The sequence below is a fragment of the Meles meles genome, chromosome 14 (genome assembly GCF_922984935.1).
Source record: "Meles meles chromosome 14, mMelMel3.1 paternal haplotype, whole genome shotgun sequence".
Lineage (NCBI taxonomy): Eukaryota > Metazoa > Chordata > Mammalia > Carnivora > Mustelidae > Meles > Meles meles.
The window spans coordinates 73,870,747-73,892,085 of NC_060079.1; the positions used below are offsets into that span (position 1 = coordinate 73,870,747).

General features: G+C 50.5%; 1 protein-coding gene across 1 annotated transcript in view; it reads right to left on the reverse strand.

Moving 5' to 3' along the window:
• Positions 1 to 21,339, reverse strand: part of STK24 (serine/threonine kinase 24) — a 113,964-nt gene that overhangs the window by 60,763 nt on the left and 31,862 nt on the right. The window contains exon 2 of the mRNA XM_045978475.1: positions 5,461 to 5,691. Within this exon, the coding sequence (XP_045834431.1) occupies positions 5,461 to 5,691 (231 nt within the window). The remainder of the gene's footprint in view (positions 1 to 5,460; positions 5,692 to 21,339) is intronic.

Consider the following 21,339-nt stretch of genomic DNA (forward strand, 5'->3'; position numbering starts at 1 on the left):
ATAGTATCGTATCTTCTCTGTCTCAGTGAGAATGTGCTGGGACTCTCTGCCTTCAGGGGCAGGGAAGGCATGAGCGAGAAGGAACCAGTGTGCTTTGTATAAGAATTCCTGAGGCACAGGAATGTTTACACGCATACTAGGCATATATGTGAACGGAAATGCCTCCCAAAAGTATTGCTAACTATGTCTGAAACTAGGGCAATACAACAGCAGGATCTACTGTGGGGCAAGCAGTTGGGAAAAAAGTGTGAGCAAAGATAAATTCAGACATGTCCCAACAGATATGTTTACTATCATGTTGCAACACTCTTATTTCATCTCTGAGATAAAAAAGATCGTGAAATTATAATACAATATGGGGAAGCAAGAGACTGTAGTTTTGGTTTTGTTTTTTTTTTTCTTGAGATAAAGCAGAAAAGACAGAGTACATCGTCCAAACGTGGATGCTTCTGAGAGTCAAGGGAGAGGCTATTAGTCACGCTGGGACAAGAAGTATGAGCATAGTGGGTGGACGGTAACCCATACAGCAGCCTCGTTCACAAAGATGGCAGCCATTTATACACGTTTTCTTTTACTTTTTTCCTAAGGGCAAAATGATTGTTTTTTCTGTTTCATCAGGAACTATTTTCCCTTTGGAGAAGGAAGAAGAAAAAAACCAAAGACGTCAGAAGTCAAAATAATTTAACTCTAAAAAATCATTGTGAAGTGTACTTGTAATGTACACAACACAGCCAACCTTTTACCAGCTTGATCTGTATTTACGTAGAGCACTTTGTTTTCTAAAACTCATCAGGGGACTTTTCCATGTTAGTTTTCTAGTGAATCTGATGAGTAAAAGTACCCTAAATTTTTTCAGGAACTGAAGAAAACCTTAGTTTTAGGATGGGGATCTGAATTCACTATTAGACACCTACTCACTCCATGGACACGTTTCCTTAGTATCATATCAATACTATGACAAAAACAACTGAGAGAAACACAGCTTTTTTTGTTTTCTGGATTTTCTGCCTTGCATTTCATTTGCTTTGGTTAAACCGGTTTAATGTTTGAAAGTATTAAGTCATTTACTATAAAAGGAAAATGATCAACCTCGTTTTTAATATGCTAATGATCTGTTTTTAAGATTCATGAATTTGGGAGGCACCTGGGTGAGTCAGTCTGGTGAAGCCTCCAACTCCTGTACACATCTCTGGGTCCTGAGATCAAGCCCCTCTCCGCCTTGGGCTCTGCAGAGCTCAGCAGGGAGTCTGCTGAGATTCTCTCTCCCTCTGCCCCCCCCCAAAATAAATCTTTAAAAAACAAACAAACAAACCCATGAATTTGAGTCATCTGGCACAGGTAACTTATCTCTTATTAAAAAAAGTTATCATTTGCTAAAGATCTCCTACATGCCAGGCACTTTATCCACATGTTCTCAACATTGATCAGTAACCCCGCAGGGGAAGTTTCCGCTTCTGCGTTTTCTCCTGAGAAAGTCAGCCGCCTAAAGCACGCCGGGGTGGTTCAGCACCTGTGCTAATACCCAAGACTAAACTCCGGGCCCTGACCGTGACCCTCGGAATGGAGATTCTAAGAACGCGTCTAGCTCCACAAAACGACGACGACAAAAAAAACACAGAAGAGCCGGATAGAGCTATCCCGGATAGAGGGTGAGCAGCACTTGTGAACGCTGCTCAAGAAGGAAACAGGCTGAGAATCCTATGGGACATCAAGTCCTGTTATGATCTTCTAGGTCTTTCCTGCCCACCTAAAAACCACCGAATTATCTCTCCCCTCCTGCACACCACCTGGAGCACTGCTGCGTGCTTACGCGCACGCGCGTGCACACACGGGGTCGAGCACGCGCTCACAGTTTCATTCTAACCTTGCGGATGGCATTTTTCTAACAGGAAATTCCAGTGGTTTATGGTTGGGACTCAGAGGCTTCTGGTTAATTAAATATTCTCACTGGTTTCATTTCCCAAACATTAAACACCTGAACTACCACAAATGCAATTCTTCTTTGGACCCTGGTAACCTTCAAGCCCCACCCAAGCTTCAGGATCGTCACCAGAACCTGAATTGTTCCTTCAACCGACCTTGTTCAGGGGGAACACTTGCTCCACGGCGGTTCTTGACCTGATCACAGCCACACAGTAGGAAATCAACTCTGCGCCCCTCATCTTCAGTAACATTCAGTAGATCAGAGCACTCTGGACCTATTGTGCTTAATCTATTTTTCTAGACCAGACAAAGGAAACCAACGGACACACAGTGAGGAAGCCTCTAAGTGCTAGTCTAGTACGAAGAACCCAGTTTCTGCTCATTTCTTCTCTGACCGGTCTCGGTATGTTAAAGTCCTTACTCACGCCAAGTGAAACGGAAGGCCCTCGCTGCCATCAGCCCTTAAAGAACTAAGAATATTACCTCTGAATGCTACATGGAGTTTTTAGAAGGGCAACAAAAACCACAGAAAGCACAGTAATTTTCAACTTAGTGTCAAAGACCCACTGACCCATCTGTCTTTTCTATCGATTTAACTTGTATCTTACCTAACAGGACTTTACTAACCTAAAACTGCATAAGCCCACAGAGATGATAAGGAACCTCTGGCTCATCACTGAGGCTCTTCCTCTGGGCCAAGGAACTTCATGAAATTGTTAAACAAGAACCAGTGGACAGACTCACAGTTCTGGATTCTTGTCCTGCCCAACTCATAACAGCCATTACTGCTTAACTAGAAAAGTTCCTTATGTTCTTAATCCAATTACAAAGAATCCGCTTTTATGTGGTTTAAGAAACCAAGGGCAAGTTTCCACAATGATGATATTATTTTTGGCATTCTTGAGGCAGTTATAGTCTCTAAAATTATATTCTCTCAAAGACAATCTGCCTAGTAAAATGTAAGACATTCTAGACAAAGTTATCAAAACTTTTCATCCTCCTGAAGACAGTCAGTGGAGAAAATCACTCTAGAAATTATTCTACGTCCTTTACAGAGTAAGAGGCTTTGGAAAGGGACGGTTCATTGAGCACCAAGCCCACAGCCTGCTCCATGAGGCTCATGATGAGATGCCCTTTCCCAGCCTCTCCAGAGTCTGGTGTGGTCGTATGACTGAGGACTGGCCAGGGAAACACAGGAAGAAATAATGTGTTCCATATCTAGGCCTAGGCACATGGACACTTCTCACAGGAGTCTCCATTTTGGCTCCCACAGTGACTTAAGGTCCACGAGCACAGCCACGCACAGAAGGTTTGGAAGGAAGAACAACAAAGGAACCAGGATTCTTCAATCACTGTCTGGAGGAAAACCACCCATAAATCAGGCTTACCAGTGAGCAAGAAATAAGCTTGTATCCAATGTGACCTGTTATAAATTGGGGGCGGGGGGGGGGGGGGGCAGGTTATTCTAGCGGCTGACAGTATGTTAACCAAATAAATGTACTGGACGACTCTAGATCAAGGTTAGGTTGACTTGGAATATATGTTCTAGAATCAGTGACTCCGGCAAGAACAGGACATTACCAGATGGAATCTCTAAGTATGTAGAGTCAACACCATGTCTGGCCACAATACAGCAATCAATTCCAGTAGGTAATAAAAATTTTGCTGGAGAACCAGGCTGAAAAAGATACTTTTGAACCACTGATCCTTTATTTCCATAGTCGACTATTAGCTGGCATAAATCACCAAAAATTTGCGAGAATCTTCCACCCTTCCTTTGCCAAAGGCACCATGAACATATTAAAATACAACATCAACACACCACATGAAACCAAGTCTGAATTTACTATAACACTACTGTCAAATAGCTCTGTATTAATAGCTTCATATTAAGTGGTACAGCAAACCGAGTTCAAGTTGAGTTTCTTTGGCTGTTTGTTTTTTCTCAATAGAAATTGAACATCAAGAAGACCTTTGCTTTCTCCTGTCCAGTAGTCAGATGTGTTCGCTTAGACCGTGAGAATCAAAACATATGGTGCTTCCTTTTCTACCCTGTCAAGACCCAGAATGGATGCACCCCACCCCAACATCCACTGTTATCACTGGCACACTTCCTCCTCCTTGTTCTGACCTCAGTGAATACGTCCTTCATTGCAAGGTAATTTCAGAGAAGGGGTATGGATAAATTCAATTAAGGAAGGAAATTAACACTCGTTAAGTACCTAGCACATGCCAGGTATTTTTACATACTTGATACCATTTAATCTTTCCGACAATGAGGTATATACCATAATTTTCCACTTTACAAATGAGGAAGCAGGGAAGTTTTTTAAAAAACAAACAAATAAGCTTGCTCAAAGCCACATGCCAAGACAAGCAAGATTCAAGGCCAAGACGTCAGACTCCAAAACTTATTCTCTCCATTTCAAAAGGCTGCATTTGACCCATGGCAGACTGCCAACCTTTGCCATTTGAACCTATGTCACACTGCCAAAAAAAAAAAAAAAAGATTGGATTACCACTCGATTTTTATTTCTTTAAATATTCATTTTAAGTGAATCGATGGGTTCTCAAAATGTCCATCCTTCCGCTTATACTTTATTATTCCATTTCCACGAAGTCAAAGCCTGCACTGTCAGGAGGCTGACATGGCGAGCAGCACCATGAAGAATTCAGAGCATAAACCCGGTCGGGAGGAAGCCCGGCCCTACATTCTCTGCGCTTTCCGCCGCCCATCTCTCAGAAAGTTGTTCTTTCTACCTATGAGGTTTTCATTTCCACAGGTTATTTTAGAATTTTTGTTCACCAATTCTTAATTGCCAAAACCCCACATTGGAAGATACTACACTGTTAAGGTCAGTAAAACAGGCGTAAGTCAAGGGATTTGTAACCCAAGGGACTGCCTTATGCTTTCTTAGTGGTGTAACTGGAGTGACCGACAACATCTAACACAGCCCCAGGACGGACCGGAACACCGTTCTCAATGCTCGTCTTACCGACTCACAGAACCAGGTGAAGTCAAGGACAATGCGTAGTGTAGTGCTGTAACTCTTTTAAGTAATTATTTACTTACCTACAATTCTTCAAAGTCAAGTGGAGATAAACTAGCTCACTCAACAACAGTATCAGTTCTAGCAGATTTTCTAAAACAGTATTAAACTACATTTGATAACTGAAAATATTGAAAGGCTAATATTAGGGCAGTATGAGTTTTTACAATAAACCATGCTAAAACCGGGGAAAGTCATCGATGCCCATTATAATACCTTCAGAATAAAGGTGTCTTTGATGACCAAGTCTCCCTCAGAAATAACTTTCTTCTTTGAAAGGGAACGTCAGCAAACACTTTAACCAAAATATATTTCTATAGGTGACATTTAGGATGATAAAACTATCAAAGCCAGGTTCTTTTGATCGCAAAGGTCAGAACATTTCTCCTTCCTCTGAAGCTGCCACACTGATGTCCTTCACGTACACTGCTCCAGCTCGGTCATGCACCGTGTCATGGAAAATTGCGTTCTCATTTTCAAGCCTTACCTTCAGGTAGGATCCATAATATTTGGTTACGTATGGACTGTCACACTGACTCAGCACTGTGATTTCTTGTTGAATGTCCTCTATCTCATCTTCAGCTTCTTCCAGATCAATGATTTTTATGGCAACCACTTTCTGAGTCCGAAGGTCAATGCCTTTGAACACCTCGCCAAAAGAGCCTTTTCCAATTTTCTCCAGTTTCGTAAAAAGCTCCTCTGGATCTGCTTTCAGGTTCTATAGGAGAGAACAAAAAGAAGAGAACCTTCAGAAACTCACAAGATAGGGCCAGATTTTCCTTTCTCCTTACAAACATAAAGAACACAGTCTTGCAGTCTTCTTCATTTAAGGGTCAGGCTGGTTGTGCTCACAGCTCTTCACACCCAGGAGAACACAGAGGTTTCTAAGCCTCATTTCTATGAAACACGGCAAGTGTGCAAACGAGAACAACCACCCAGATTGTAAAAACTGGGAAAGGCTCCAGCACTTGCATAATTAAAAACCAAAACCCTTATTTGAATGCATTATGATATATGGATTTATTGAAAAACACTCCTATGGAAGCAAATATTCCACTTTTCTCCCTCTGCTCCCCCTCTCTGCCTAATTTTCTAAGTTCAGGTTGGTTACGTACTACAATGTAGGTTAACCAGCACTTAATGATTTCCTGACAGGCTGGGTCTAAAGTCCAGCAAAGGCAGCCCTACACATCTTCACCTACAACTACTACTTGGCCTCAAGATTTTAACCAGAACCCAGGAAACAGAACCTATTTCCTTTTGTCTTGTAAGCATCACGCCCTTGAAATCCCTTCTGAAAGCTCTTAATCTCTAGTGCGATTAGGTGAACACACACACACACACACACAAACACATACATACACAGTGTCCATTTCCAAGGGGACTCCAACACCCACCCCTAAGGACTCCTTGACCAGAGAGATGTGGGTGAGCAGCTGAGTTCTCAGTGGCAGCAACCTGTCATCCCAGGGGGTGCCTGCTTCAAACGGAGGGATGAGACTGACATTCAGCAAGGAGACTTAGGGGTATGGCCTATCTCAGCGTGAGGGACCATCCACCCCAAAATACTGCTGGCACCACCTGAAACCCCACAGAGTAAGACGGGACCCTGGGATACACCGCCTCCCACACCTGCTGTCAAAAATGCTGCCCACAAGTGAGAGGATGGCAGGCTGACCCTCAAAGTCTACCAGTCCTTGTAAGAAATGGAAACATGGAGAAGGAAGGAAGATGGGGAAGGAGCAGGGCTGAAAAAGAGGGCGAAAAACAGGCACAGAAGGAGGAGGTGTGGGGGGCCATCAACAGAGAATTACAGCAATGTCGGCAGCACTGTGAGTTAGAGGAGCTCCGCGGGCCAGTGAGGCGCTAACCACGAACCTGCTTTCGAGGTGAAACCCGCAGAGTCCCAAGCAGTGCCTCACGAGGGAGGGACTGCTGAACCCCAGCCCGCCCGTTCCCGTGCGGAGGGGCTGCTGCGCCGCAGTGTGAACCCCGCAGAGACGGCATACCCCACTAACAGGCGCACTAAGTCAGGGGGTGTCTCACAGACGCCAAAGAAGCCCCATTTTTGAGACTGTGCACTGAGCAAGGTAAAAGCTCGCAAAACCCACTAACCCCATCAGTAAAAATGAACAAAGTAAGCAAGAAAACGAACACATCCTGGGTTGCCAAGAAAAAGGAACAAGAGAGAGACCACGTCCATCTTCAGCAGCTAGAAATTCCCGTTTCCAAACCCCTTCCCTTACCTCCTTCCCCCCAGGATGAGGGGAGGGGGCCCTCCTTTTCTTCAAGGCCAATCCCAAGCGCTGAGCTTTTGAGTCCATCCTTCTGTCCCCTGGGCCGTGGCTTCATCAGGGTCCGGCTTCACTGCTCCCTCTTCCACTCAGCCCTCTCTACAGACCCGTCAGCCTTGGCAGCCTGCTCGAGTTTCTCCCATTTGAAAAAACACACACACTGGGCTTCCCTGGTCGCCTTCCTCCTTCACCCTCTCCTTCCCTTAGAGTTCCCCGCGGGGCACCGAGTCCAGCCAGGTGCCCCGCCCCCCGCCGGTCCGGCTGCAGCCCAGAGGCTGCGGTGCCTGATCCCATCCTCCTCCACGAAGCCCTCCCTCTGGTAACTTTCCAGGCTCCTGGCATTAAACCCTGCTTTGCACTCAGCTCCTCCCCGTGCCCCTGGTCCCAGCAGTCTCCCCACACGGCACAGCATCCCTCCTCTACTCGTCCCTGCCATGCAGTGTCACGGTTTGGGACTGTGTTCCCCCAGCCTGGCTGGTCGGAAGCCCCTGGGACACGTGGGCAATCCCAAAACGCTCTCAGCCATGCACGGGGCAGGGGCACAGAACCCGTATTGTTGAAAGACCCCAATTAATTCTGATGAATAGCCACGTCCTAGGAAAAACGGCTTTAAATTATGCATGGGGTAACTTTCAAAACTGCGAGCTCCTGCCCTGCCTTCTGAATTTTAACTCCTAGGATCGAGGCCTCGCTAGATCCATAATTCTACGTGGACATCTCAAGCTCCAGCTACATGAGCTGCGTTTGTCACTTCCCTGAACCGGCCAGCCCTCCCACACTACCTCCTTCACTAGACTAGGAGCCGAGGGAACTCAGGGACCATGTTTTAACTGATGACTGATGGCCAACAAATGTCCCCTGAGCGGGAAGAAAGCCCCAGCCTCATACCGACACACGCCCACCAGGGTGGAGTCTACAAAGAATATCCTAATTCAGAGGGACTGAGAGCCCGAGGAAGGGGGAGTGAGGAACGCGGCCCTCCAGCTTGCAAGGCTAAGGGAGCGGCAGGAAGAGCCACCTGAACTTGCAGGAACGGCCTCTGTAGCCTCGGAATCACCCGCAGACTTGCTGGAACACGGACTGCCTGGCCCCAGCCCCGGAACTTCGGGTTCAGCAAATGTGGCGTGCGGCCCCCAAGCACCAGAGAGCAACCAGGTGACGCAGATGCCACGGGTCCAGGGACCACGCTGTGAGAACCACTGCTCGGGAGACCCGGGGACAGAAGCCAAGCAGCCTTGACAGGCTGATATGCTGCTAAGGTCCGGCTGTTTTAGGTCAGCTAACCTGACACCCTCTGTTAACCGTCCCCGCCCCAGACTAAGAAAAGACAGTGGCATTCCTTTTTGAGAATTAACAGAAAATGAAGCCAACAAAAATGCTATCCACACTCCCACAATGTCGGAGAGGAGAGCAGGGAGCCTGGTACCAGGATAACCCCAATGAACCGCCTCACTCTAGGACCATACCCCCCCTTTGCAAAGTGACTGGCCCTCCTCCAAGCAAGCAAGAGCCTGCGTCCCCACCCTCTAAATCTGGGCAGGTCTTGACATAGGCCCTAGACAAGAAAACGTGGGGACTTCTAAGCCCAGGCCCCAAAAGGGCTAGGGAGGCTGGGACTGAAAGCATGGGAGGGACCCACTCAGCCCCTGCGAGAACCGCAGCTCAGGTGACCCTCGACCTCCCAGCCTCAGCCCCGCCACCAGCCCACCGAGCTCACCGCAGCCGCGCGACAGCCCCCTGCCAAGGCCAGCCCAACAGCCTGGGCAGCCACCGACGCAGGAGAGGGAGCAAATTTGCTGTGTGAAACCTCCAGGTTTCAGTGGGCTGGTTACTCACCACCACCGACGGACACCATGGCTGACGCCGAGGAGGAGCCCGCTGCCCGGACACCGAGTGCAGGGCCAGACCTCAGAGCTGCTAGGACCGTTCGCTGCTACACGCCCTTCCCTCCCCCTACTCTTGAAACAGGACTGGCTACTGCAGTCACCGTGTTCCCACCCCGCCATGTTGGTTTGGTTGCTTGTTTTGGGGGGTGTCTTTTCGAGCCTCAGCTCCCTGAAGGAAGAGAAGCCAGATCTACGGAGCTGCAACGTGGTGGCCCCCTGGGACCATCGCCGGCAGAGGCCAGCAGAGCACAGATTCTAAGGCCGATGCTGTGCCACCCGGGAAAGGAAAAAAACGGGAGATCCGTATATCCTGCAGCTGTAAAGGACACGGATCCTCGGGGACAGCAGGCAGGCTGGGAGATTATTAGAGTAACAACTCCATCGCCTTACGTCCACACCCCAAAGCCACTGTGCCCCTTGCTCCCACCCAGAGGTGGCCTGAATCAGGCTGGCCTTTGGATTTCCTAGGGCGTTGTGTTCTTGCCAAGGTTAAACCTTAAGAGGCCCTGTCTGCAGGGTCTGTCTCTGACATCTTGGAATGCATCCACTGGCACAAAAGGGGGCCTGGGCTACCCTGCTGGAGAGGTCACACGGAGAAGAACCAAGACACCAGACACACCCTGGGGCCCAGGGCAGACAGCCAGCACTCCTCCTGCTGACCACAGGCACGTGAACGAGCCCAGGAGGGACCTGCAGGGAAACCCTAGTCAACCCAGGAATCATGAGCCACATTCCATCATCAATGTCTCAGGCCATGTTGCTCTGGGGAGAAGTTAGACAAGAACAGGCAACCAGTTTAAAAGAAATCACACATCACTGCCAGAGAAAAGTGTCCATCGTCGGGGCGGGGAGGGGCAGACAGACATTCTCTACTCTGGTGGAGTGTTTCATTTTAATCAACTGCCTGATTTCCCTCTGGCCTGATGGAAGACCCAGCTGCTCACACGACAGGCTTGGACCCTCTCCCCCAAAGCTCTCTCCTGCAGCCTGTACTGTGCAGCTGGCGGCCACTGCTTGCTATTGCGTCTGCTCGAGTGTGGCATGTCAGTCCCCACTCTCTGCCACTGTGTCAGCAGCTGGAACCGGGCTGCAGACTGTCCCTGGCACGGAGGGAGACATCTGCTAATACAGTGACGGCAGGGGACTAAACAAGCAGGGTCCCTTGCCCTTTGGCAAGTCGTTATCAGGCCATGCAGCCCCACAGCCATGAGAGACTCCGTGCCAACCATGACCTCGTTCAGAAAGCAGCTTCAGCATTCGCCTGTTGGAATCTATGCCACGGGCAAAGCAGATCCCTTTGGTAGAACGGGGGCCATTCTGACCACCATCCTGAGGCTTTTCTCTCCAGGACGGTTTATGCTGGGAGCACCGAGGTGGCTCCTCGGATTAAGTGTCTGACTCCTGATTTGGGCTCAGGTCATGATCTCAGGGTCACGAAATCAAGCCCCACACTTAAAATTCTCTCTCTCACCCTCTGCCCCACCCCTCCTCAGAAAGGAAGGTAGGTCGGTTGGTTAATGCTGAACTAAGCACTGGCCATCGTCCCAGGTGAGAAAGGCCCGCTGCCGCCTCACCCCCGCATCCCACCTGCCAGACGGGCGGCAGGGCCCTGCTGCTGGAGCCCCAGCCAGATCCCGGGCAGGGGTCAGGACACGCAGCAGCTCAGCCTTCTCGGACGCAGGGGAAGGTCAGGACCCTCCCGCCAACATTCACCTCTCCTGGATCAACGAGGCGGGGGGGGCAAGGTGGGGTGCTGCCTGCACAAGAACATCCAGCTCCCACCCTGCGGTCCTGGACTTGACCCTCAGAATACCACTCAGGCCCCCCCAAGTCCAAATTCCCACCCGCACTGCTGGCCTGGAGAGCCTCGTTCTGAGCCGGAGGAGGAAGAGGTTTCTCATGACGGAAGAGTTTGGACGGCGTTTATATGTTTACTATGCAACAGGGCCCCCTACGTTACTCAACATCTGTAAACTTCCGTTTCCTCCTTTGGGAGAAGGGTCACAGGGACAGAAACAACAGTGTCTCCAGGAAAAGCACTAAGGAGTGGGCACCTAGCGCCTTCTCATGGCGCCAGGTGACACACGGACCATGCAATGTCTGCCCCGAAGGCTCTCCAACACCGAGGGCTCGTCTCTAGTCACGGCTCTCCAGTTCTCGCAGAACCGCCGCCGGCTATGTCCAGAAAGTCTGGGAAAGGACATGTGGATTCCACTTCCGGGCGCTTTCCTCCCGTGTTCATCACCCCTTCTCCCCAACACCACCAGGCTTCCTGTCTCATTAAACCTTGGCTACATTCTGGACCTTCCTATGCACTCCCACATTATCCTGTTTATTGTTAATTACAAGATCTAGGGAGACCGGAGCATTTGTTATACTTAATCATATTAAGGTCAGGATCCCTCAGAACTGACCAAAATAAATGGCAGATGCATTCCCTCAGGGGCACGGCTCAGGCACAAGTCTGGGCTCTGGAAAAGCTCCTGAGCCCCGACCCCACGAGCCTGGAAGCCCTCCAGGGCTCAAGGACTGTGGGAGAGCTGTAAAGTCAGGGAAAGTGCTCTCTCCCCCACCGCCCCCGTGAATCCAGAATCAACAGCTGCACACAAGCCTCTCGCTGATTAAGATGTGGAAGTTTCGGGGTGACCGGCTACCCTAGCGCCTGGGATCTCCTAGAAGCCCCGGTCACAGGAAATGGACATGTGCACAGCAGAGGCAGTGTCCCATGCCACGCGGCACAGCGAGGAGAGGCCCACCTGCACTGTCAGGATCTCTTTGGGAAGAAAATCCACGTGCACAACGACCCGCTCCCCTCCAAAGCTCAGAGACAGGGCTAAGCTGTGCGCTCCTGGAGCTCAGGCTTCTGCAGGAATTCAGCGTATTTCATAATCCCTTGAGAGAATTCATTAAAATAGTTCTAGGATGACAAGTATTTTATATTTTTAAACTTGAATAGCTATTACTGTTTTCTTTGGATCGTTTCTGGCAATGAAAAATGCATTTGGCATTACTAATCAACTTTCAAAGCTCCTTGGCTTTAGCCGTCCTGCTCGCATGGCCACGCCATACTACCCCGCTCTGGGTAAAAGCCAAGCTTTGCTCTTTGTTTCTCTCTGAGAAGAGAAAGGAGCCAAGTTTGATTTGTTCGAACACTTGCTACTTATCACATTCCCGTCCCTGCAGCAACAGAGAGCAAAGGACGGGGAGGGGGAGTCGGTGGCAGGTGTGCCCCATCCCCACCTCGGAATCGGGCACGCACCCACTCACCAACCGCAGATCTGTCCTCCCAGCGCGGCGCTCGGCCTCAGAACCCCACCCCCTGGGCAGCACCCCAGGCAGCCACCACCTGTGCAGCGGACAGGCACCCAGCAGGGAGACCCATGTGCCAGCCGGAGCAGCCCCACCACCCGCACGCCTCCACCCTGGCCGCTCGCTGTCCCTTACCCTCATACCTGCCCGGCTCTCCCAGCCCATGGCCCACCCCAGCACTACTAGCCTTCCTGTCTGCCATTTCCACAGCGGCAGATTCCAACATCCTAATTCCTCTCCTATCCCAACTGCCCGACTGTGGCCATCATTCTTCTGGAATGTCTCTCCATGTGATCCCCCGCCCCACCCCCCCGCCTGACCCCACAGCAGCTGTGCCTCCAACTGACCCACTGTCAGACCTTCCTAAACCCTGCCGGTAACCTTAAAGCTCATGGTTTTCCTTCACTGCTGAGAACACCTGCGGGCAACGCATCGTCTCTACTGAAGTCCCAGATGCCCCCTGCGAACCAGAACCCCGGGACTCCTTCCTGATCCCACTTTCCCACACCCCCACTGACTCTCCCGTCACCCACCTTCCCAACACCGTCTACGAGCACCAGGGGTTGTAGAATGTACGGTTCCATTTATAGAACATTCCTGAAGTGACAGAATTAAGAGTGATGGAGAACAGCTGTGGGGCTGTTGGGGGAAGGGATGCTGGGTAAGAGGTGACAGGCAGATTCTTCGTGACAGTGGAACAGTCCTGCATCCCAACTACACCCCCCAAAAAGTACGGGCAAAAACTGGCGAGTCTGGCCTGAATTAGGTCTGCAGCTAAGTCACCAGCATCGTGCCAGCATCGGTTTCCTGGTTTTTACAGCGCGAGAGGCTATCATTGGGGAATGCTAGGGGAAGGGCACATAGGACTACACAATGTTTTCTGCAACTTCTTGCAAGTCTTAAAGTACTTAAAGTTATTGGGGCACCTGGGTGGCTCAGTGGGTTAAGCCTCTGCCTTCAGCTCAGGTCATGATCTCAGGGTCCTGGGATCGAGTCCCGCATCGAGCTCCCTGCTGAGCAGGGAGCTTTGGCTCCTCCTCTCTCTCTCCCTGCCTCTCTGCCTACTTCTGATCTCTGTCAAATAAATTTTAAAAAAATTAGAAAAAAAAATTAAAAAAAAAAAAGAAGTACTGGGGCGCCTGGGTGGCTCAGTGGGTTAATGCCTCTGCCTTTCGCTCAGGTCATGATCCCAGGGTCCTGGGATCAAGCCCCGCATCGAGCTCTCTGCTTGGCAGGGAGCCTGCTTCCTCTCTCTCTCTCTGCCTGCCTCTCTCCCTACTTGTGATCTCTGTCTGTCAAATAAATAAATAACATCTTTTAAAAAAAAAAAAAAGAAGTACTTAAAGTTATTAAAAATTCTTAAAAAAAAAAAAAAGCCCTTCTCAACTCTGTGTCCCACACCCTCTTTCTCCTGCAACCAAAGAGATCACCATTATTTCAAGGCGGGGGGGGTGGGGGGGGGTGGGGGGGGGATTCCCATTTACTGCTTAATGACACTCAGACCTGACCACTCCCTTGAGCAAAGGCAGCGGCTCCAGTCTCCAGTCTCCTGGCTCCCAGAGCACACCCATGCGGGGGCGGGGGGGGGGGGGGGGGGGGGGGGGGACCTGTTAACATTTTTACAGGCTGTTTTCCCGCTTGAAATTGTCAACTGAAGAACGAATCTTACAATCTCGCCAACCTAACCAGCCAAGAGGTGAGCAGCAAGACAGCATCCAGATTTCCCTCAAAAGGAAAGAACGGAGAGAATCACCGAAGACATATTCAAACAACCGAAAACAAAGACCCAGGCCACAGCCAGGGCATTACAGGGAGACCAGGCCTAAGAAAAGAACCGGTGTCAGCTGCGCGGCTCTCACGCACAATCCCTCATTTGGGGCAGCAGCTACCTAAGATCTGGAGAGATGAGACCCAAAATAAACTATCGGACAGTTACTCAAAATTATCCCTCATGATGCTTAAATTACCTGCCAAAAACTATGGTTTCTAGGGAGCCCGAGCACTTGGGAGTCCAAACACAGGAGTTCAGATCTCTGCTCTGCCAATTCATAGCAAGTTACTGAAACCCCCAAATCTGTTTCCACAACTGTAAAGTGGGCAAACAGCACATTTTCAGGATGCTCAAGAGATAAAGGAACACAAGGAAAACTGCTTCTGTTGTAGTTCTTCGGCGTTAACACTGAGCTGCCCTTTCCGACAGTGCTTGGTCATGACTCAGTAGTTTCTTAAAAGCCCTTCCCTTGAACTGGAGACAGAAGTAAAACCCAAAATCACCTAACTCACAAACCAATGCACCTGCACTACCCTAAAATCAACTAAAACAATGAGGCCTTTCCTCCTTCAGGAAAGGGGCGAGAGAAATTCTAGGAGGCTTGAGGGAGCATCACCAGAAAGCGGGAAGGAAACATCTGCAAAACTCCCGAGGTGCGGAGGCCAGCCCTGTGCAGGTCACCTGCAGCGGAGGTCAACGAATCACCTACCAGGGAGGCCAGAGGGTCGGGCCGCCGAGCAGTGTTCCAGCATGCAGCTTCCAGAGAGAGCGCTGAGCCCCGGACAGCCCCTCCTCCAAGTAAAAAGCTCTGAGGTCTAAGAAGTGATGCTAAGAATTATGAACAGCAAGAACTTTCTGAAGACCTTCCACTCCTGGTAAGTGCTGACTACTCCATCTGTAAAACGGACACAGAAGGCAGGCTCGGCCGTGCAGGCAGTCTCAGAGAGACTAAGGTTAGATGAGCACAAGCAACTTCAAATGGAAAAGGAGAATTATGGCCAAGGAGGAAAGATGCAAAAGCACTGCCTGATGGGTGGGGACACAGCACACCCAAGCAGCTTATCAAGAGGCCCATATGGTTCCCAAACACAAACACAATCTTAGAGGTGCCTGGGTGGCTCAGTCAGTTGAGCATCTGATCTCGGTTTCAGCTCAGGTCACGATCTCAGGGTAGTGGAATCGAGCCCCACAACAGGCTCCGCACTCGGCAGGGAGTCTGCTTGAGACTCTCTCCCTCCTCCCCTGCCCCCACTTGTGCTCACTCTCTTTCTCTAAAATAAAACAACAACAACAATACAAAACCAAAAAAAAAAACGTTTTAGTTGTTTGTGAAAGAGACATCCTACTAAAACTTCCTGAGCAGAAACCTGAACCTCAGTTTGTCTTGCAAAACAAGCTGAAGACTGGAACACCCACGGCAGCTACATCCTGACACCTGGAGAGGAGTCAGAGACCCACAACTCTTGGCCGACGGATCCCCTCCAGCTGGCAGTGGTCATGCTGATTTGTTGAAGGACACAGGGTATCAGGTGACAGACACATCCTGAACTCAAACCCATGGCCATCTACTTCCAAAGTCTGAGCATGTCACATTCGGGTAAGCGACCGACTCTTGATCTCATCAGCAGGGTTGTGAGTTCAAGCCCCACACTGGGCTCCACACTGGGCTCGAGCTCAGGTCATGATCCCACGGTCCTGGATCCAGGATCCCAGGGGAGCCTGCCTCTCCCTCTGCCTACCACTCCCCCTGCTTGCGTGCACACATGCTCCCTCTATCTCTCTGTGTCAAATAAATAAATAAATCTTAAAAAAAAAAAAAAAAGAGAGTAAAGTTTGAGCATGTCCCTCCTCGCCTCCCAAGCTCTGACAGCAAGATACAAGAACACAAAAGCATCAAAAGACCCAGATTGTCCCCCCGTGGCAACACTGCCCCGTGACTTTGAGCAAGTCCTTAATTTCTCGGTGAAACGGAACAATGATGCTTCCAGTATTTCTTTACCTTACAAATGTGTCAGAGCATCCAGTTAGCCTCAGAGAAAGAGAAAAAGTGAGGCATTGGCGCTGACTTGTTAACTTTGCTAGAGCAGGTGCGCACTCAGCAAGCACATCAGAGAACAGGTCATCTTTAAAAACAGCACTTAGTTTTGGAGACATTTTTAGAAATCACTGAAACACTGGCCAAAACAGTTACTGAAAACATACCATTTATAACAATGCAACGTGGTCCCAAAGGGGATTTTTTTAAAAGATTTTATTTATTTATTTGACAGACAGAGATCACAAGTAGGCAGACAGGCAGGCAGAGAGAGCGAGAGAAGGAAGCAGGCTCCCCTCTGAGCAAAGAGCCCAACGTGGGGCTCGATTCAGGACCCTGAGATCATGACCTGAGCCAAAGACAGAGGCTTTAATCCACTGAGCCACCCAGGCGCCCCCAAAGACAGATTTAAAGACTATTGTAATTTTAAAGTATGGCTTAATACTCTTGTTTTAAAGACTATTGTAATTTTAAAGTATGGCTTAATACTCTTGTTTTAAAAAAAAAGATTGACTTATTTACTTATTTTAGAGAGAGAGGAAGGAGGGGCAGAGAGAGAGGGAGAGAGAGAATCCTGTGCAGCCTCTGACTCAGCGTGGAGCCCAACACAGGGCTCCATCCCAGGACCCTGAGATCATGACCTGAGCTGAAATCAAAAGTCAGCCGCTTAAGCCTCTGAGCCACCCAGGCTCCCCACATTCCTGGTTTTTTTTAGTATAAATTATTCTTCTCATAAATAAGATTATCTTAGAGCTAATTACTGGCAAATAACATGCCCTGAACACCCATCTCATCAGATTAATGTAATCGTTACATTTCAAGAGGCCTTCTGCACTGAAAGTAAGATGGGATTTGTCTAATCAAGCCCATGAACCTGTAAAAAAAAGCTTTTTCCCATTCTAACAAGTTGAAAGTTCACTCTTTATTGGGATCTCTCCCATGCCTACCCATCTTAAAAAAAAAAAAAAAAAGCTGAGCTTTTAATGAAATACATACAAGATTATATACATACAAAGCCACTATAATATCTATAACCTTCCCCCAAAAAGACCCCAAAAAACTCAGATGCCTTTCCATGAGTATTTTCCCAGAAATCCTTGCAATGTCTGGACCCCCTGCAGTTCTGGGGATGGACACGGCAAAGAAACTTCGTGGTACACCCCCGGCCTCCACCCTTGCCTGGAAAGTCCCCTGCACACTTCTGGGAAGGGGTGTCCTGCTTTCAGGGAACTGAATCGCCACAATTCAGCACATCTCCCCTGGTCAGATCACTGGGGTTCCCCCGCCCCGCAGCCAACCATAGACACGACACATTTTGACCGAAACACAACAGGGGAACCCTGAGCTCCTCACTCAGACTCAGCCGGAAGTCTAAGGTCGGGGCTTTGGCCCTCACACCAAATGCTGATGCAGGACGCTAGGGCTCCTCTTCAGGACGCGGGACAGATGTGCAGGACAGTGTCTACTTAGTCGGCCTGCACCCTCAACAGCACAAACGGCACTCATGAGTTGTGGCTTGAAGAACTAACCACCCGATGGCGTGTGCCATCCCCAAGATGGCGCTGGCCTCCTTCGGCACTGAGCGAGAGCCATAGTGACCGGAGCACGGGGCCAGGACAGCCTGCGGGGGAGGGAGCATCGAAGACCAGCAGCTTGACCGGCGGCCGCCCCACGGCTCACTCGGCGGCTCTCCCCGCCAGGTGTGGGGAGTGGTTCTCAACTGGGGCTGCACACCACAATCACCCTGGACCATGAAATCCAAAGCTCTGGGGAGGGGACCCCAGCATCAGTGTTATTTCGAGTCTCCAGAAGGTTCCACCGGGCAACCAAGGTTGAGAACCAGTGGTCAGGCGCAGGAGACTGCTCCACAGGAACGCCTTGAGAACTTTTCTCCTGCTCACCTGCTTTTCTCCACTTGGGAAGGAATCCCATCAGCGAGGAGGGACGTCATTCAGGCTGGGGTGTCTCTCCAAGGCTCAACCTTTCAATCTCCTCTACCTCCCTCCCCTGTGGCCTCCACTAACTTCAGCCTCCTAGTAACTTGCTGACCTTGCAAGCCCGCTCTCCGCCTCTAGCCCCAAAGGGCGTTTTGTGTATTAAGTTGGTTAATTCAAAGTCTCCAAAATAAAAACTCTTATTTACCGTACAAACACTTTCAAATAGCAAATGGCGTCTATTAGCTCAAAGAAGAGAGAGTTTTCCAATCCTCAAAAGAAAGAAACGTCTCATTCCTCCTTGTAATGCGAGGCTGAAGTCCCGGGTCTATAGAGAAACCTGCTCTCTCCTCGTTGCAGTAAATCCACTGGCCAGCACAGGGGACGCCCCGGGCCCGGCTCCGGAGCACAGCACCTCCTGCCCTCAGCGGCTGCCCTGGCTTCCCCACCTGAGCTCTCTGAAGCCCTTCCAACGTGCCCAACCCACAATGTGGCTTGGCCAACACATTTCCCCTGTACTGTACACTTCGTTTCAACCCCGCAACGGCCCCATAATCTAGAAGAAACTCAGTAAATACACTACAGTATTTGGCAAGAAAAAAATTTTTTTTTGAGAAAAAGAGATGTAAATCCCCGTGAATGTGGATGTCTAGACCTACAGACGCACACCGGCAGGAGCTTTAGGGAATCTTTACACCAGGATCAACTGATCTTTAACGGGATGTGTACAGTAGAAACTGCTTATGTTTTAAACTCACAAATACAAGTTTTTTAGAAAAACATTATAATTAAGAGAAAAAAATGACTTCCCCACCTAGTTGAATTCACTGTGTTGGCCTCAGTCTCTAATAACACACGCACACACACAAGCACACGCACACACCCGTGCGCACTACCTTACAGGAAGCTAGTGTCCGTGGCTCTTGCGCCATCAGAGCTCAGGGAGAAGCTGCTCCAGGGAGAGGAGGAGAGAGAGCGGGGACCCGAGGACCAGGGAGGGAGAGGGCCCAGGCTGGAAGGACCGTCCCTCGGCTGCAAGCTCTCTCAGCACACACCGAGCAAACGGTTCTAAGGCTCTGACTGCCTGCTCGGTGCCAAACCTCACCCGCCCTCACCACTCACTGACAGCACAGGGAGGAGGACACCCGGGCCTGGGGCTCCAACTCGCCCAAGGTCACAAACAGTGCAAGTCACAGAAGGACTGAGCTTCTGGGCCCCAAAGGCCCCACGAAGTCAAGCCCTCTGAGCCCCTCCAGGGGTTGCTGGGCACCCTTTTCTTCCACGGAAGGCTCGCCGCCGACACAGGAAGGCCTGGGGTGTCTCCGGGATGATGAGCAGCCCCAGACACCCAGGCGAAGACCGAAACCAGGCCAGTTCTGTCGGGCAAACAGGTGATGAAAACCACAGAACGCAATCCAAACAGATGACAGAGCTCCCAGAGAAATGAGCGCCGCCACCTCCTGTATTAAAACACACACACACACACACACACACACACGCAGGCCCTGGAAGAGCCTCGGACTGTACCCTACAATAAGCACTGACAAACAACAGGCACCCCCACTTCGAGAGCCCGCCTCCTCGAAGGCTCTGTGCAAGGCGGTCTTCCTAACTGGGCCTTTCAGACCTCACAGACACAGCAGGACAAAGTGAACATGACCCTCGTGACGCAGCTGAGGGCATCTGGGTACTCGGGCCCCTGCGGCCAGTCAGGGGGCTCAGCCCCACTGTCTATGCATCAAGGGTCAGCCTCCGTGCAGGGAAGTGCTTGTAAGCTGTGCACTCTGCAGGACGGCTGGGAGAGGAGCCCAGCGGGCAAGGCGTGTCCTCGGGTGGTCACGACGGAGCACCACCATCGCAGAAGGAGCACCACTGGATGCCCCCCCCCCGCCCCGTTCCCCACAGGTGAACTCGCCTTCCCGTATCTGACAAAAGCTTACAGTAGCAAGTATCAGGGAGCTCGGACTGTTCCGAGAGGCAGACCAAACAGTTTGGGTATATTTATATTTCAATCAATGATCACATTTCCTTCACCTGAAAATCCTCAGCTTTTAGAGGCATTAAGGAGAAAACGGACGAAATAAAACTGCCAAGGCAATGAGCAAGGCTGATATGGCCCAAGCAGGAAACCTGCCTCCCGCCCACCAGGGAACTGAGGGTATCACAGAGCGCTCCTCTCTCCCGGGGCAGGGGTGGCGAGGGCCGTGGTGGCCCGTCTCACATTGCTCAGAGGTCCTGCTGCCAGGAAGACAAGCACCAGGTCGGCTGTCCTGGGTGATGCTCGGAAGGGCTGAGGCCTGCGCGGCGTGTGCTCGAGCAGGGACAGCAAACCTCTCCAGGAGCAGACAGCCAACACCTCCGCTGCGTCCGCCAGTCTCCGTGGCTCATTCCTCTTCTCCTTCTTTCGACAACTCTTTACGGATGGAAAAACCGTCTTAGCTCATGAGCTGACAAAGTGGGCCAAGGGCAGCAGGAGTCTGCCCATCCCCAGGCCAGGCCGCCAAGAGGGCAGACTCTGTGCCCCACCTGCCGTGCTGGTAAGGCTGCCTGATCCCACCAAAGGGACCCAGTACCAGTGTCCAGGGCAGGGACAGGAGCCGTCTGGGACCTCAGAAGTCACTGCCAGGCACTCCTCGGCAGAAGCGAGCAGCAAACCCGCCATGCGCCTTCTCTGGCCCTCCAGCTTCCCAACCCAGCCCCCATCTCCATCATCTCACCCAGCCCTCGGAAGAAGACACTCCTATAGGGGAGAAGCTGGAGGCCCGCAAAGTCTGTTACTTCCCTGGGGACACTAGGCCAGAAGGCACAGCGTTTAGCTCTAAAGCCAAAGTCCTATTACCCTACACTGTGACCCCTAAAAAACCTGCCTCACATGGAACAGGCTACCTGTTAAGCATATTTATTTTAACAGTTAGTGCCAGTGATGGAAAGCTCTCTGGGCCCTGGCCCCAGGGCAGGGTTCCGCTCAGAACAATGCTCCCGGGTATGACTGTTTAGAAGGAGGAAGATTACTCATCTTCCAGCGCTCTCTAACAGCAAACACAACCAGGTTCAAGCAGGTGGGAGATGTCTCCAGCTCAGGCCAGCTCTCCCTCTGGTCCAGGGCACGCTCTGCCTTGAATGGTGCCATCAGTTCG